Here is a 19,038-nt window from a genome sequence, read left to right on the forward strand (position 1 = left end):
GGGCTGTGAGTCAAACAGGCCCATAAAGTTTCATTCCAACTGGCCTCATTTAACCTTGTCTTATAGCTGCTCAAAATTCATTGACCGATGGCGGACATGTTTTTTGAGATACGTCATTGTCCTCATAGACAATCATGGCACCTTGGACAAAGACACTGCATGCCAGTTTTCAAGTCAATCGGACTAACAGTGAAGTAAGTATAGTCATTTTCCTGTTTTTTCCTGTTATAGCATCACCAAGTGGCCAGTCGCCGTGTCCTTTTTCACGCAACCACAGAATGAGCTCTTACATAGGTATGCTGAGTTTGGTGAAAATATTCATTCCGTTCATGAGTTATAGCCATTTTAGTAAAAGTGGTTCCGTCCACTTCGAACAGTCTTTTTGGCAGTCCTGAGACCGTGAATCGAAATTTCAACTTTTTTGATAATTATTGACAATCAGACTCCTGAGAATGATGCTGCACTGGTTTGGTTATGATCGGGCCAAAAACCTAGGACTAGTTTGCAAAAGTAGGTTTTTAAAAAAATCCAAAAGGAACAACAATCTATTGGCTTACTCACCTCCTGAGGGTGTAACATCTTCACACTTTAAAAGATCACTGATCACAAGATCACAGGCTGATTCTGAGAAACTCTGATGTGAAGATCTGAGACTCTGAGCTAGAAGTCTTCTAAGGACCCCTAAGTTTGTGCCAGGCTGCAGCCTTTTCTTTCCATTCACCAAAGATCCTCTGACTCCAACTGGTTTGCTCTCATCTAGACAACTTCAGCAAAGATCAACAGGAGCCTCAACAAATTGCATCAGGACAGATTTATTCAAATAGGCGAGACATTCAAGCATCAATTTTAGTCTCATTACTTAATACATTAAGTATCCCCACCCGTTTTAAAGAAGGGTGTGTTAGAACTAAGAAACTGATGGTTTGCTCAAGGCTGTTGATCAATTCTATAACTTCTTGCTTCCCTGTATTCCACTCATATAACTCAAAATACAGAAACAGGCAGAAGATTAAATTAACCAAACTTCACTTAAACGTTGACAAGAATGGACAAATGAACAGAGAACAAAGAGGAACTTAAATACACAATGATAATGAACTAAATGAGACAGGTGATTTGGTTAATGAATGTCCATGACAACTATTGACTGGTGGGAATCTAGAACAACGGAAACAGGTAACTGAAGCAAAACAAACTAAAAGTCAATGAAAATGAAACTAAACACAAACAGGATGTATTTAATAGACCAATCAAGACAAAGATGTTTTTGTTTTATTTCTCAAAAAATTAGAACACAATATAGTACACTTAATCAGTAAATGACATAAATATCTTATTCAAGTATGACCTGCTAAGCACACAATCCATCCTGAAAGAAAATAAAAACACAACGACTTTATTTACACTGTTGACTGGTGAAGCGTCAACTCTTAAGTCTTTCTAGTTTTCCAAAATTTTCACCAAATTAAAAAAATTAAATGATATTGTGCTTTTAGGAAACACGCCATATTTGATCTCACACAGGTTACTTATGAGGTATTTGACACGAAACAAATGTTGCTCACTTGCAATATTTTTTCATATGAGTGAGAAGGCTTTTTCAATGTTTAAAACTCTTCCCACACTGAGTACAGTAGTACGGCTTCTCTCTAGTTTATCTCTAGTTCATTATGTGTTTTCTGGTGCTGTTTACAATTATACAGCTGTGAAAAACTCCACAGAAAGAGCACACATAAGGCCTATCATCTGAATGAATTCTCAGGTGTTGTTTTAGACTTGCACATTAAAATCTTTACCACAGTGAGTGCATGTATACGGTTTCTGTCCAGTGTGAATTGTCATGTGTGTATTAAGGTTTCCTTTATTTTGGACACTCTTTCCACACTGAGTGCATGTATACGGTTTTCTCCAGTGTGAACTCGTATGTGTTTTTTAAGGTTTCCTTTATTTTGGAAACTCTTTCCACACTGAGTGCATGTATACGGTTTCTCTCCAGTGTGAATTGTCATGTGTGTATTAAGGCTTGATTTATTTTGGAAACTCTTTCCACACTGAGTGCATGTATACGGTTTTTCTCCAGTGTGAACTCTTATGTGTTTTTTAAGGTTTCCTTTATTTTGGAAACTCTTTCCACACTGAGTACATGTATACGGTTTCTCTCCAGTGTGAATTGTCATGTGTACATTAAGGTGTCCTTTTTTGTCTGAAACTCTTTCCACACTGAGTGCATGTATACGGTTTCTCTCCAGTATGAACTCTTACGTGTGCGTTAAGGTTTACTTTGGAAACTCTTTCCACACTGTGAGCAGGTGTGCAGCTTCTTGGCTTTTGTTCCTTGGGTTTTGAAGTCACAGTGTTTCTTTACTTCATTTAGTTTGTGTCTTTGCTCCTTCATTTCCATCGGATCTAAAATTAACATATTTAGAACCTAGAATCAGTTTAAAGGAAGATAAATGTGAAAATTAAAAAAAAAAAAAAAAACATCAGGTATATATCTATATCTTTGTTGTGTAAAGGTCAGTTTGTCAGTTACTTGAATCACTTGTTGATATGATTAAAAAGGGTATATTATGATATTTATACAATGTTATCTGCATATACTGTTACACTGCTCAGTGTATATGAGTACAACCCCTTTTTAACATTTTTAACAATATCTCAATGAACACAAAAACAATTTCCAAAATGTTGACAAGACTAAGTTTAATATAACATCTGTTTAACTTATAACATGAAAGTAAGGTTAATAATATAACTTAGATTACACATTTTTCAGTTTTACTCAAATTAGGGTGAGTTAACTTTGTTTTTATTTTTATTCATTATTTTAATAAATAAAATATACTTGTTTTCATATAACATATATATGTTTTCAAATACAGATTGTTTATTTGTAAAAAACAATGCATATGTTTTAACAAATATATTTTTAAACTTATACTTTAAATTTTGAATTTCAAACTAAATATTGGGGAGTCTAGCATTTAATGTAAATATACATAATTGTGTACATTAAACTTAAAGCACACATAATACATTCAAAACTTATACAAATCTGTACAAACAGTACACATTCAAAACCTATATTTAAAACCTACACAAAAAAATATTATATGTTCACATTGATTCCCTATACGTTCGTGTTGTTTACATTATATGCACTTGCGTGCTGATTCCCAACAAAACTTATGGAAAAAAATGAAACTGGCACCGCGTTCTTTCCGTAAGTAGAATAGTAAAGGCGTAGGGAATACAGCATAAGCTTTTTGAAGTATGCAGAAAGCGGAAGTACGTTGAAGGCGATATTTTGTGTTTATAAAGCATATACAGTTGTATTTTTTCGAAAATGACCGATCGTTTCACTAAATAAGACCCTTATTCCTCTTCTGGTATCGTTTAAAGCCCTTTGAAGCTGCACTGAAACTGTAATTTTGACCTTCAACTGTCTGGAGGCCATTGAAGTCCACTATATGGAGAAAAATCCTGGAATGTTTTCATCAAAAACCTTAATTTCTTTTCGACTGACGAAAGAAAGACATGAACATCTTGGATGACATGGGGGTGAGTAAATTATCAGGAAAAGTTTATTTAAAAGCGGACTAATCCTTTAACTAAGGTTTTACAAGTGAAAGTCTCTAAAATGCTATAAAAAATGCTAAAGTGCATATTTTTATCCCCCGTGACCTCTTTGCGTAAATGCAATCAGTCCTATAATGTTCCCAGTGTACAACTTCACTGCACACCATGTTAAAAGATGGAGCTGCAAGGGCCAAACTCAATTACCTAAAAGCAGTGCGTGCCAGTCCTTTGGACCATCTACGGGGTGCCCTGGGTTGTTTGTGTAGTGTGTGTGTGTGTGTGTGTGTGTGTGAGTATACATATACTTTCATGTTTTTGTGTGTCCATTAGTGGCAGAGCGAGCCATTTGTCCCTTTGGCTCCAGCGGTTGCTTTTGTAAACAAAAAGAGAGATGCTGTCCTTACATGACATGAAAAGCGATTTTAGGAAAAAAACACTCAAAACCCAATTTCACGCTTTTGCCATTTCCCTTGACCACCATTTTGCTGTCCTGTCTCCTAACCGTTGTTATTTTATATTGGAACAGCAGCCTGTAATGTAAAGCTGTGGCTGGTGGTGTTGCATTATGTCTTGGAAGGTAGGATGTTCTTGGAAGGGCAGTCTTTCTTATAGGGGGCCATCTGTCTCTCTCCTTAATAACTCATTACATTTACATCTGATAGTTCTAGCCAGTCCACATGCACACATATGCAGCCTCATGCACGTGTGATTTCATGCACATCCAAGAATAATTCCCATGCTGTTGTTTTTGGATGCTTCTGTAACACTTTTCAACTAGGGCTGGGTGATATTTTCAATACTGACATTTTAATGTTCTTTTTTATTGGGCCATTAAGTTTCTCAAAAACCTTGTCATACTACTTTTGCAATCCTTGTCTTGTGAGTCAGAACTATATGAGAGCTTTAAGACAGATGTTTAATAGCATCTATGATTTATACTTCAGAAGCAAAATCAGCATAATTTATAAAATCTATTATGCTTATTAAAAAGATAGTTCACACAAAGGTGAAAAATTTGTCATCATTTACTCACCCACGTTGCTCCAAATCTGTATGAATATCTTTCTTCTGCTGAACACAAAAAAAGATAATTATTTTAAAGATTGTTTGTCCATACAGTTGATAGGCACTCATTGACTTCCATAGTATTTTTTTCCTACTATGTAAGTCAATGGCTACTGTCAACTGTTTGATTACCAACATTCTATAAATGTGTTCAACAGAACAAAGAAACTCATGCAGGTTTGGAACAACCTGAGGGTAAGTAATGACAAAATAAACATTTTTGAGTGAACTATCACATTTACTCACCCCCATGTCATCCAAGATGTTCATGTCTTTCTTTCTTCAGTCAAAAAGAAATTAAGGGTTTTGATGAAAACATTCCAGGATTATTCTCCTTGTAATGAATGGTTGAAGGTCAAAATTACAGTTTTAGTGCAGCTTCAAAGGGCTTTAAACGACACCAGATGAGGAATAAGGGTCTTATCTAGTGAAACGATCGGTCATTTTCAAAAAAAAAAATGTAAATGTATATGCTTTACATAAACAAATGATCGCCTTCCAAGTGCTTCCGCCAAAACCACACTTTCGTATTCTTCAAAAAGCTTACGCTGTATGTCCTACGCCTTCCCTATTCTACTTACGGAACGAACGCAGCGCCAGTTAAATTTTTTCCACATGACATATTGCACAGTGTTATTATTTTTTTAACAAAAATAAAGCTAAGATGGAAAAGCCATGGGTGACAAACTAAGGATACCCTATGATTCAATTACTTACATCTCCACTTTTAGCAGCAATAACTTGAAGTAATCATTTTTTGTATGACTTTTGCTCCAGTTTATTGAGGTTTGTGGGCATTTGACTATGCAAAGCTCTCGACACATCTTTTCAGTCGGGATCTAGACTTGACTGGGCCATTGCAACACATTTATTCTTTTCTTTTTCAGCCATTCTGTTGTAGATTTGCTGGTGATCTTCAGATCATTGTCCAGTTGCATTACCCAATTTTGGCCAAGCTTTAGCTGTCGGCTGCGTGACCTCACATTTGACTCTAGAATACTTTGGTATACAGAGGAGTTCATGGTCGACTCAATGACTGCAAGCTGCCCAGGGCCTGTGGATGCAAAACAAGCCCAAAATCATCACCCCTCCACCAGCATTTGTTCTGATATGCTGTGTTTAGTTTTCACCAAACCTGGCGATGTGCATTATGGCCTAACATCTCCACTTTGGTCTTGACTGTCAAAGGACTTTGTTTCTGAAGTCTTGTGTTTTGTTCAGATGCAACCGCAAATTCAGATGCAAAACTAAGCTATGCTGCCATGTTTTTTTAGAGAGAAGTGGCTTTCTCCTGGCAACCCTTCCAAACATGCCATACTTGTCCTGTCGTTTTCTGTCATTGTCTTGAACTTTATCATTTACCATGTTAACTGAAGCCTGTAGAGTCTGAGGTGTAGTTCTTGGGTTGTCTGCAATTTCTTTGAGCATTACATGGTCTGATCTTGTGGTAAATTTCCTGGGACGTTCACTTCTGGGAAGTCTGGCATCTGTCTTGAATGTTTCCACTAGTGAATAATCTTTCTCACTGTTGAATGATGGACTTCAAATTGTTTGGATATGGCTGTATATCCCTCCCAGACTGGTGGCAGCAACAATGGCTTCTTTAAGATCATTGCTTATGTCTTTCCTCCTTGGCATTGTATTAACACACACCTGAAGGCTCAAGAGGAGCAAACTGCCAAAACTTCTGCTTTTATAGAGGGGATCACACTCGCTGATGATTAATTAATCAAAGACATTTGATTAGCAGCGCCTGACTGCTACTTACCCTCTTGATTCTTAAGAAAACAATAAGAGTGTCCTTAGTTTGTCACGCATGGCTTTTCCATTTTGGCTTAGTTTTTGTTAAATAAACCATGGCACGGTGTAACTTGTCATGTGTTGTTGTTCATTTGAGATTGTATTTACCTAATTTTAAGATTTGCCAAGGAGCAGATTTTTTTAATATATCCTGATACCAAAAACTGTTTAATTCAATAGTGTGTCCTAACTTTTTCACATGACTGTATGTATATGATCAAAAATAAGAACAGAGAGAGAGAGAGAGAGAGAGATAGAGAGAGAGAGAGAGAGAGAGAGAGGGAGCTTGGCTCTATTTTCAGCATTATGTGTGTGAGTGGAGAGCACATGTTTTCTTGGAGCCAAAAATGCCAGTGGTTAATTTGGAGTAGGACCATCACCTGAAGCATTAGATCAGAGATTATTCATGTGAGAATCAAACACACTGGAATGCTTTTGGCAAATATTCAATAAACCATATGCATATTGTATGTGTTTAGTATTTTCCTCCTAATTGGGTCAACAATTCATGTCTCAATTCAGTTTTTATGTAAACATATGGACAGGACAGTGCCTCTGGTACAATTTTTAGTGTGTAGATATGCGTTACTGAAGTGGCTGGTGTGACTTTGCCAACAGGACTCATTCTGGCTTGTTCACTTCTAAGGTCATGCTTCTGTTGAGTGGTCGTCACAGAGCAGAAGTGACTGTGACTCAAACTATAGATTTAGCCAAAACCACTCAAAAACATTTAGCAGCCGCATATCAACGCCCCGGCAACCACTTTAATGATATGTGATAACTTTTGCATGGGAAAGCACCACTCACGTTTCCTTCAGAAATTGAAAATCCCTTTTACCCTTTATGACCTTAGTCTTTACTGACTAACTCATGATCTCAGTATTACCATATCTCAGGCTCATTGTAGCATGAATCCTGGTGTCAATGGGAATATGGTAGCTATCTCTTGAACAGAGCAGCTGCAAAGAGAGAGGGGTGTTTGGCGAGCAAGCAGAACAGATTGCGTCGTCTCAAAGGTCAATGCCGCTTATTTCCTGGAAGGGCCCGACATACATTACCCTCGCTCCGGCTGGACATTTTCCACAAAGCAGGATGTCTGGCTACAATACCATCCAAAAATAAAATAAAAGCTTTGGTCAGTGTGGAATAGCATGGTTTGATTAGTGTGTTTATATATATATATATATATATATATATATATATATATATATATATATATATATATATATATATATATATATATATATATATATACACACAATATCTCACAGGAGTACACCCCTCACATTTTTGTAAACATTTTATTATATCTTTTCATGTGACAACACTGAAGAAATGACACTTTGCTACAATGTAAAATAGTGAGTGTACAGCTTGTATAACAGTGTAAATTTACTCTCCCCTCAACACACAGCCATTAATGTCTAAACCGCTGGCCACAAAAGTGAGTATACCCCTAAGTGAAAATGTCCAAATTGTGCCCAAAGTGTCAATATTTTCTGTGGCCACCATTATTTTCCAGCACTGCCTTAAAATGTCTCATAAAATACCCTTGAAAATACTGTATTTTTACAAACGCAGTATTGCCAACTGTATATTTTCAATATTTTCATTGCCAACTGTATTGGTATACAGTTATATATTATTAGAACTGTATACCAACTGTATATTTTCCTTTTTTAATAAAAAAATCAGTACAGGCAGGCAAAATGTAATTATTACATTATGAAATAGTTTAAAGGTGCGGTAGAATGGAAAATTGAATTTACCTTGGCATAGTTGAATAACAAGAGTTCAGTACATGGAAATGACATACAGTGAGTCTCAAACACCATTGTTTCCTCCTTCTTATATAAATTTCATTTATTTAAAAGACCTCCAAATAACAGGCGAATCTCAACATAACACCGACTATTATGTAACAGTCAGAATCATTAATATGTATGCCCCCAATATTTGCATATGCCAGCTCATGTTCAAGGCATTACACAAGGGCAGCCAGTATTAACGTCTGGAGTTGCGCAGCTGAATCATCAGACATTATGCAGGTAAGCAAGCAAGGACAATAGTGAAAAATGGCAGATGGAGCAATAATAACTGACATGATCCATGATATCATGATATTTTTAGTGATATTTGTAAATTGTCTTTCTAAATGTTTCGTTAGCATTTTGCTAATTTACTGTTAAATGTAGTTAAAGTTACTATCATTTCTTACTGTATTCACGGAGACAAGAGAGCCGTCACTATTTTCATTTTTAAACACTTGCAGTCTGTATAATGCATAAACACAACTTCATTCTTTATAAATCTCTCCAACAGTGTAGCATTAGCCGTTAGCCACGGAGCATAGCCTCAAACTCATTCAGAATCAATGTAAACATCAAAATAAACACTGTACTTACGCGATTAGACATGCTGCATGAAGAACACTTTGTAAAGATCCATTTTGAGGGTTATATTAGCTGTGTGAACTTTGTTTATGCAATGTATTAGAGTCACGAGCTCGGGGGTGGGGAGCGCAAGAATTTAAAGGGGCCGCACGCTGCATCTGTGCATATTTAATGATGCCCCAAAATAGGCAGTTAAAAAAAATGAATAAAAAAAATCTTTGGGGTATTTTGAGCTGAAACTTCACAGACACATTCATATGGCGTTATTTTACTGTCAATTGTCGAGAGCACATTATTGTGACGCGAGAGCATATCAATGTAATGCGCGAGCGCAAATCTGTCCGCTCGCGCGCGGATTTCCTTTGCTCTCGCGCAAATCTGGACGCGCGCGCTCAAATATACAGTGCTCTCTTATGAACTGCGTCTCCTCTCGCTCAGATATTGCGTGTGCACGCTCAAACTGTTTCCTGCGCGCTCAAACTGCACATGTGCGCTCACGAATCTCTCCGTGCTCTTGCAGAAATTAATTTGCTTTTGGATTAAATGCTGTCAAAAGTTATAAACCAATCAGAAGAGACGACTGATCCATGAAAATGCTACATGGAATCTTATTGGCTGAGAGTGAACTGCGCCTGGAATTCTTTCGACAAAGATATGTATTTTATTTATTCACAATTTAATAATATTTATCAAATGTAACCTAGTCTAACTGCATCACATTACAGGTCAAACCCCTATTTATCTAAACAAACAAACAAAAAATGTTTCTTAAAGTTATTGTGGTCATACGTTTTGTGTTGAAATTTAAAAAAATAAAAAAATAGGTAACATTTTACAATAAGGTTTTTATTTGTTAACATTAGTTAATGTATTATCTAACATGAACTAACAATGTGCAATACATTACTGTAATTATTAATCTTTGTTAACGTTAAAAATACAGCTGTTTGTTGGTTGTTTACTTCACAGTGCATTTAATAATGTTAACAAATACAACATTTGATTTTAATAACGTATTAGTAAATGTTGAAATTAACATTAACAAATATTAATAAATGCTGAAGAAGAGCAATTCATTATTAGTTAATGTTAACTAATGCAGTTAAATAATGTTAACGCAACCTTATTGTAAAGTATTACCAACAAATATCTTCTGATTTAAGACCGAACAAGATCAGGGTCAAATCGTCATTCCCTTAATACTTAATGTGGAGATCACATACCACCATAGTCAATTTCTTTTGAGGTCTGGAATTAATGATTCTGATACATCAAATACATTTTAACAGTCACTGGTCACCACCTACTGGCAGAACAGTGTAACAACATTAGTTTCAACATTCATTTAGCTACTTATTTTAATTGCTGAAATCAGTGTATATTCAGACTATAAATTGTTATTGCAATACTTGCATTATTATTTAATGTTTGCAACACAGATGTAGCAATAGTATGTTGTTGAAAACACTTTGTGAAGCTGTTTAAAACATATAGCTTACATGACCACTGCTTTCAGCAGCAATGCAAAAGCAGGTTTAAATATTCTGGTATGATTGTAATTTCAAAAGGTTTAATAGACATAACCGAATCGTTGTCATTTAGGAATAAGATTGCGTTCTTTTGCTTAATCGTGCATACACAAGAGCTTAGGTATTTTTGTATGTCATGTTTTATACCAGACCTCAAAAGAAATTGACTATGGTGGTATGTGATCTCCACATTAAGTATTAAGGGAATGACGATTTGACCCTGATCTTGTTCGGTCTTAAATCAGAAGATATTTGTTGGTAATACTTTACAATAAGGTTGCGTTAACATTATTTAACTGCATTAGTTAACATTAACTACTAATGAATTGCTCTTCTTCAGCATTTATTAATATTTGTTAATGTTAATTTCAACATTTACTAATACTTTATTAAAATCAAATGTTGTATTTGTTAACATTATTAAATGCACTGTGAAGTAAACAACCAACAAACAGCTGTATTTTTAACGTTAACAAAGATTAATAATTACAGTAATGTATTGCACATTGTTAGTTCATGTTAGATAATACATTAACTAATGTTAACAAATAAAAACCTTATTGTAAAATGTTACCTATTTTTTTTTTTTAAATTTCAACACAAAACGTATGACCACAATAACTTTAAGAAACATTTTTTGTTTGTTTAGATAAATAGGGGTTTGACCTGTAATGTGATGCAGTTAGACTAGGTTACATTTGATAAATATTATTAAATTGTGAATAAATAAAATACATATCTTTGTCGAAAGAATTCCAGGCGCAGTTCACTCTCAGCCAATAAGATTCCATGTAGCATTTTCATGGATCAGTCGTCTCTTCTGATTGGTTTATAACTTTTGACAGCATTTAATCCAAAAGCAAATTAATTTCTGCAAGAGCACGGAGAGATTTGTGAGCGCACATGTGCAGTTTGAGCGCGCAGGAAACAGTTTGAGCGCGCAGGAAACAGTTTGAGCGTGCACACGTAATATCTGAGCGAGAGGAGAGGCAGTTCATAAGAGAGCACTGTATATTTGAGCGCGCGCGTCCAGATTTGCGCGAGAGCAAAGGAAATCCGCGCGCGAGCGGACAGATTTGCGCTCGCGCATTACATTGATATGCTCTCGCGTCACAATAATGTGCTCTCGACAATTGACAGTAAAATAACGCCATACATTCAGGGAACACCTTAGACTTATATTACATCTTGTGAAAATACGTTCTACGGCACCTTTAAAATAAAAATATACATATTGTGTACAATTCATACTGTAGACTGTGTTGTTTGGTAGTTTGCTATTTTTAATATAGTCAAAACATGTTCTGATACAGAGAACGGAAGATTCCAGAAACAAGTGTGTGTGTGTATGTGTGTGTGTTTGTAATTAGTGTATGCCTCACTTCTAATACATTATTAGCAGGCTCTTCCAGCAGAATGAATAGAATGTTTTCGTAATGACCTCCCTCATGGCATCCCTCCCATTTTTCTGTTTGGTTTTTTTATTTTTTTATTTGCAGCTCATGCAAATTATGGTGCTGCAGAAGCAGCTCTGAGTCTCCTGGGCTGCTTCATGCAAATTGTTAGTGTTACACATTCAATGTGAATCAAGTTTATATGTGTCTAATCTGTAATCATTAGCTCTCTCACTCTCTCTCCTCTACACTGGGTCACTCCATTTTTTCTCAAGGCTTAGTCTATCATCCGTTCAGAGTTTTTCTGGATCGATGTTCAGAGCGTGGGCTGCCAATGCAATCATGTGCAGCTCAGGAGAGATTGGAACTGACTGCAGCGAATTGACACTAGTTGAAATGACAATGGCCTTTCGATGGGAGTGAATGGAGAGAAATGGAGGTGATCTTAGTTCTGTTATGAGGCAAAAGTATATGTGTGTGTGTATGTATGTGTGTTTTTATGAAGGAAAGTGTCATTAACATGATAGCATTTTATTTGTTATCTTTGCTCTTTTAATTACATTGTTACTCTGGGAGCTTTATTGGAGTAGAAGATTAACAGTGTGTTAACAGAAAGAAAGACCCATAGACAAATTGGTAACAGTTTGCAATAAGGTTTATTTTGGTAACATTAGTTTACAAGAACTAACAATGAATAATATTTCTACACCATTTATAAATTTTAGCTAATGTTATTCTCAACATTTAATAATACATTTTTAAGATCAAAAGCTGTATCTGTCAATATTATTAATACACTGAGAACTGACATGAATATGAGCATTTTTTTAAAGCTGCAGTTCGCAACTTTTTTTGTGTTAAAAATTTACAAAAATTATATAATGAGAATATACAACATGAATCCATTTTCCAAACCGTGTTTTTGTCTTATCCTGAATCATTATGGTACACTTATAATAAGTGTTTATATTCGGACTATTTCAGACCAGACTGGTAGGACTCGCCGCAGAGTATCACAGTAACTGCGTGACTCGCCATAGACATACATGGAGAAAAGTAGCTCCGGCTAGAATGTTCCTCCGCAAGACGTGTGCAGTTCTGTTTATTAAAGGTGCCCTAGAATTAAATATTGAATTTACCTTGGCATAGTTGAATAACAAGAGTTCAGTACATGGAAAAGACATACACTGAGTTTCAAACTCCATTGTTTTCTCCTTCTTATATAAATCTCATTTGTTTAAAAGACCTCCGAAGAACAGGCAAATCTCAACATAACACCAACTGTTACGTAACAGTCGGGGTGTACGCCCCAATATTTGCATATGCCAGCTCATGTTCAAGCCATTAGACAAGGAGAACGTCTGGATGTGCATGGCTGAATCATCAGACTAGGTAAGCAAGCAAGAACAACAGCGAAAAATGGCAGATGGAGCAATAATACCTGACATGATCCATGATATCATGATATTTTTAGTGATATTTATAAATTATCTTTCTAAATGTTTCATTAGCATGTTGCTAATGTACTGTTAAATGTGGTTAAAGTTACCATCGTTTCTTACTGTATTCACGGAGACAAGAGCTGTCGCTATTTTCATTATTAAACACTTGCAGTCTGTATAATTCATAAACACAACTTCATTCTTTATAAATCTCTCCAACAGTGTGTAATGTAAATGTAAATGTAAACATCCAAATAAATACAATACTCACATGATCCGATGTATGCATGCAGCATGCATGATGAACATCTTGTAAAGATCCATTTTGAGGGTTATATTAGCTGTGTGAACTGTGTTTATGCTGTTCAAGGCAAGCGCAAGCTCCGGGGGCGGGGAGCACGAGAATTAAAGGGGCCGCAACCTATATATCGGTGCATAGTTAATGCTGTCCCAAAATAGGCAGTTAAAAAAATGAATAAAAAAAAAATCTATGGGGTATTTTGAGATGAAACTTCACAGACACATTCAGGGGACACCTTAGACTTATATTACATCTTTTAAAAAGAAGTTCGATGGCACCTTTAACCGCTAGAGGGCCAAGAATCGCGGACAGCAGCTTTAAGTAACATAAAAATATTAATAAATGCTGTAAAAATGTATTTACTCATTAGTTCATGTTAGTTAATGCATTAATTAACGTTAACAAATGAAACCCCATTTCCGAAAAAAACATACAAACTCTAGTATTTCTCATAATGTCTTTCAAAGGCCAAAGATGTAAATAACACTAATACTAATAAAACATTAGTGTAGCATATGCTTATTTATAAAACATTTAACAAATAAAACATTTTTTTTTTCCTTTTAGGAACTAAAAGACTAGACTTAGCAAAGCAAAATTAAATATTTTTCTCCTGGGATATGTGGTTGAGAATCATCACTCTGAGCAAAACAGGAAGTCAGAATTTTCATGCTCCTTAAAGGGTTAGTTCACTCAAAAATACAATTTATGTCATTAAGTACTCACCCTCATGTCGTCCCAAACCCATAAGATCTTTGTTCATCTTCAGAACACAAATTAAGATATTTTTGATGAAATCCGAGGGTTTCTGAACCACATATAGGCAGCAACATCATTGCACCTTTTAAGGTTCAGAAAGGTAGTAAAGACATCGTTAAAACAGTCCATGTGACTACAGTGGTTCAAATTTAATGTTATAAAGTGACGAGAATACTTTTTGTGCGCAAGAACAAAACAAAAATAATGACTTTATTCAACAATTTCTTCTCTCCCCTGTCATTCTCCTACGCTGTTGACTGTTTTAACGATGTCTTTACTACCTTTCTGGACCTCAAAAGGTGCAATGACGTTGCTGCCTGTGTGGTTCAGAAACCCTCAGATTTCATCATAAATATCTTAATTTGTGTTCCGAAGATAAACTAAGGTCTTACAGGTTTGGAACGACATGAGAGCGAGTAATTAATGACAGAAATGTAATTGTTGTGTGAACTAACCCTTTAAATGCCCCAGCATATCAGATGTGCTTGTGAACACATGAACACTCACATTTGTGGCTCTTGTTTGAAGATAATCGCACCACATACAGTAGATGTTGTTGGAGTGTAATTAAGTTTTCCTCTTGCAGTGAGGGAAGAATCTGAAGCTGTGTGGAATAGGGGTTTGGTTAGGGGGCGTATGCAAATTTTCTGCAGCATTCAAGATTAACCAATGATTTAAGAAGTTAACCTAATTACACAGAGCTATTTAAAGGTGTACAGATGATTCAATCATAAAACCAGCATGCTGTCTAATGTGCTGAGTGCTTCTCTCCTCTCTTGTCATTTCCCTGAGTAGTGCCTCTTCAGCATTACTTTCTTGTACTTCTCACTTTCTCTCTCTGTCTGTCTCTTTCAATTATATTTTGATTTCAGTTTAGTGTGCTTGATTGGTATGACTAGACCAGTACATTTGTATTGTATGTACAGTGATAAATATGTGAAATATAGTCAAATAATAGTAGTGTAACAAATAAAACAAATTAAAATTAAATTAAATTACTGTTCAAAACTTTTAAGATTTTTAAAATGTTTTTGAAAGAAGTCTGTTACTCTCACTAAGGCTGGATTTCATTGACTAAAAAATACAGTAAAACAGTAATAAATAAAAGTAGTATTATTGCAATTTAAAATATCTGTTTTCTATTTTAGCTTAAAATTATTTCTGTAGTGGCAAAGCTGAATTTTCATTACTCTAGTCTTCAGTGTCACATGATCCTTCAGAAATTATACTAATATGCACATTTGATGCAGATGTCAAAACAGTTGTAACATTTGTACTTTCCTTTTATTTGATCAATACAAAGTTTAAAAATAGCATTTATTTGAAATATAATTTTTATAATTACTTTCACTTTCACAATTTAATACATCCTTGCTGAATTTAATTTAATTTAATAGCACATTTATCAAAATGTATTTAAATTAAAGTCTGTGAACAGTTCATAGGTTCAGGTAATTCTACAGAATATAAATATCTTGATAATATTGCATCAAAATGTAATAATTTCCTCTTTCTCTGAATGTCACTGAGGCCATGCCAGCTTAGTGATGGACTCGCTCTCTTTCTCTTTGTCTGTGGAGACGGCATGATTTCTGTTGACTACTGATCTCTGTAGTCCAAACCCTCAGTGTCAGTCTTTCTAAGACAGATGGGCCGCAGCGTCTCTCTCTCTTACTGTCTTCACTCACTCTCTCCCTGTCTTGCTCTTCTCAAAATTAATAATGCATTGACCAACCCTAGCTGTGTTGGAAACTCTCTGTTCTTACCAGGAATACACCCTGCAGTCTAAACGTGTGTTTATCAGTGTGTGCCTGTGAATGTTTCTGCTAGACACAAGCACATTTGAAAATTTGTACCACAAAACAACTAACCTCTCTCTCTCTCTTTTTATGTGTGTGTGTGTTGACAGGAGAGTGAGCTTCAGCATGTTCTGCAGGAGAAAGCACGTCTGAATCTCCGGTTGTTCAACGATACCCAGAAGGCAGCAAAGTATGAGCAGGTAAGCAGTCGGTCTCATAGTAGCTTACGGCTGCATGACAAACCCTCAGCATCTACTTGCTCACACACACAATGGCATTGTAATCCAGTCATGCCATCATTTGTTCCCTGTTGGAGAGCACTAATGATGTTTTTGCCACTCGAGTGGAAGTGGAGGATTGTTCCTCATAAAGCTGGAGGCCTTGGGCCGCCCGGCATACATTTCAGCATCCTCTAACTCAATCCAGCGAGTCCCCCTGCCCCACAGGAGCACAGCAGTGACCACCCACTCACTCACGAGATTGATGAGTTCATCTCTGAACGGGTATATCAATGTGTGGTGTATGAGTATGGAAGAATTGTGTGGAGATTTAAATGTCATGCTGATTTTGGTGTATGCTAAAGGAGAAACACTGAAAGAATAAGGTTTGACTTTAATGTAAAGAAATCACAGTTGCAAATATTTTGACCTGTGAGGAAAAAAATGCTAATTTTAGGTCGTAAGGAAAAAATATTTTGAACACTACCATTCAAAAGTTGAGTGGGAGTTAGGGTGAATTTCAAGAAATTCATACATTTATTTAGCAAGGACGTGTAGCAAATTAGCTCAGAGGGGAAATATTATTAAAGGTGCCCTAGATTCAAAAATTGAATTTACCTTGGCATAGTTAAATAACAAGAGTTCAGTACATGGAAAAGACATACATTGAGTCTCAAACTCCATTGTTTCCTCCTTCTTATATAAATCTCATTTGTTTAAACGACCTCCGAAGAACAGGCGAATCTCAACATAACACCGACTGTTACGTAATAGTCGGGGTGTACACCCCCAATATTTGCATATGCCAGCCCATGTTCAAGGGATTACACAAGCCAGTATTAACGTCTGGATCTGTGCACAGATGAAGCATCAGACTAGGTAAGCAAGAACAACAGCGAAAAATGGCAGATGGAACAATAATAACTGACATAATCCATGATAGCATGATATTTTTAGTGATATTTGTAAATTGTCTTTCTAAATGTTTCGTTAGCATGTTGATAATGTACTGTTAAATGTGGTTAAAGTTACCATCGTTTCTTACTGTATTTACGGAGACAAGAGCCGTCGCTATTTTCATTTTTAAACACTTGCAGTCTGTATTATTCATAAACACAACTTCATTCTTTATAAATCTCTCCAACAGTGTAGCATTAGCCGTTAGCCACGGAGGACAGCCTCAAATTCACTCAGAATAAAACGTTAACATCCAAATAAATACTTTACTCACATAATTGAAGCATGCATACAGCATGCATGACGAACATCTTGTAAAGATCCATTTGAGGGTTATATTAGCTGTGTGAACTTTGTAAATGCACTGTAATCAGGCTGTAATATAGTCGACAGCTCGTTGGCAGGGAGCACGCGATTTAAGGGGGTGGCGCGCTGCCTAAATCAGTGCATTGTTAATGATGCCCCAAAATAGGCAGTTAAAAAAATTAATTTAAAAAAATCTATGGGGTATTTTGAGCTGAAACTTCACAGACACATTCAGGGGACACCTTAGACTTATATTACATCTTGTGAAAAAGCATTCTTGGGCACCTTTAATTAATCATAACTTGTTATAAATAATCATGAATATTTGGGTCAGTTAATCAGATTAACTTAAACTAATATTACAATCAATTAATCAGTTTGCCCAGCGAACACTCAGTATTGATTATTTATCAATTCTAAAAAATGTTAATTTCCAGGATAAGGGAAATAACTTTCTTTCTGTACAGTACTATTAAGAGCATGTAGCTGTGATTACAATCGTTAAATTTACTTTGCTGCATGCAGAAAATCAGAACCAAATACTCATATGTCTTGTGCTCAGGTTTTATTAACTAAATCGTGAACACAACTAATCAAACAAACACATGCACTCACGCATACATGGGTAAAATGGAAAGTGAAAGTGACAGAATGAAACAATGAAATTGAGTCATTTAACCAATGAAAAGAACCATCAGCTTCTCATTTCAAAACATCTTGTTAAGAGGATTGTACTGTTTATCCTAAACCTCTTTTTAGTTAAAATGTACGATACTTGCATTGCCTTCACAGATGAAGCAGTCTGGGAAATCTCTGAATGTTTTGATGGCTTCATGAGTCGGTGGTTTTGAAGTTGCAGTTGATTTCTTCTATGTTGAATAAAGAAATGATGATATACTTGCATGGTTAGTTTGACTCTGTGATGGTCGGAGAAGTTGCACATGGCTTGATGTAATAATATTTCACTATATATATATATATATATATATATATATATTATTTATTTTTTTTTACTGTATTTTTGATCAAATAATTGCATCCTTGGTGAGCTGCAATATATATAAACAGTGCTGTAAATATATTTTTTCTTTAAAACAATGCGCAGTGCACTTTGTTGACTGGCAGTAATTTTGTGGCCAATAAATGTTTGAAATTATTCACCATTGGCCAAAAGTTCATTGTGGACCCTGAGTATCTGTCAGTGGTCAGAATGTTGGGCAGTTAGTGGCAAAGAGTCTGTATCAAAATATAAAATGATTTAATGTCGCACATAATGACAGAAAATGCCATGAATACTTTAAACTGACTGAGATGAGCAGTGCTCCTTCATGAATCAAGTTAATCATTTGATAAATGTCTCTCTCCATATGTTAAAAATGGATCTGTAGTGGCATGGGCAGCCATTCTGTATCATGACAGATACTTGCTCTGCATTTTATTAAATAATATGAGGTTTAGTTTTCCAATTCAGTGCTAATTTAGTGTCAGTGATATGC

The 19,038-nt window shown here is 35.6% G+C and overlaps 1 protein-coding gene across 32 annotated transcripts in view; it reads left to right on the forward strand.

The window, feature by feature from the left end:
- rimbp2b (RIMS binding protein 2b) overlaps positions 1-19,038 on the forward strand; it is a 187,755-nt gene that overhangs the window by 91,317 nt on the left and 77,400 nt on the right. For all 32 annotated transcript variants that reach the window (XR_007187406.1, XR_007187404.1, XR_007187405.1 and 29 more), the window contains one exon: positions 16,172-16,261. Coding sequence is in view for 26 of the 32 variants with exons in the window: in XM_048209372.1 (XP_048065329.1) it covers positions 16,172-16,261 (90 nt within the window). In the remaining 6 variants the exon portion in view is untranslated. The remainder of the gene's footprint in view (positions 1-16,171; positions 16,262-19,038) is intronic.

Source organism: Megalobrama amblycephala, linkage group LG12 (assembly GCF_018812025.1).
Source record: "Megalobrama amblycephala isolate DHTTF-2021 linkage group LG12, ASM1881202v1, whole genome shotgun sequence".
Taxonomy (NCBI): domain Eukaryota; kingdom Metazoa; phylum Chordata; class Actinopteri; order Cypriniformes; family Xenocyprididae; genus Megalobrama; species Megalobrama amblycephala.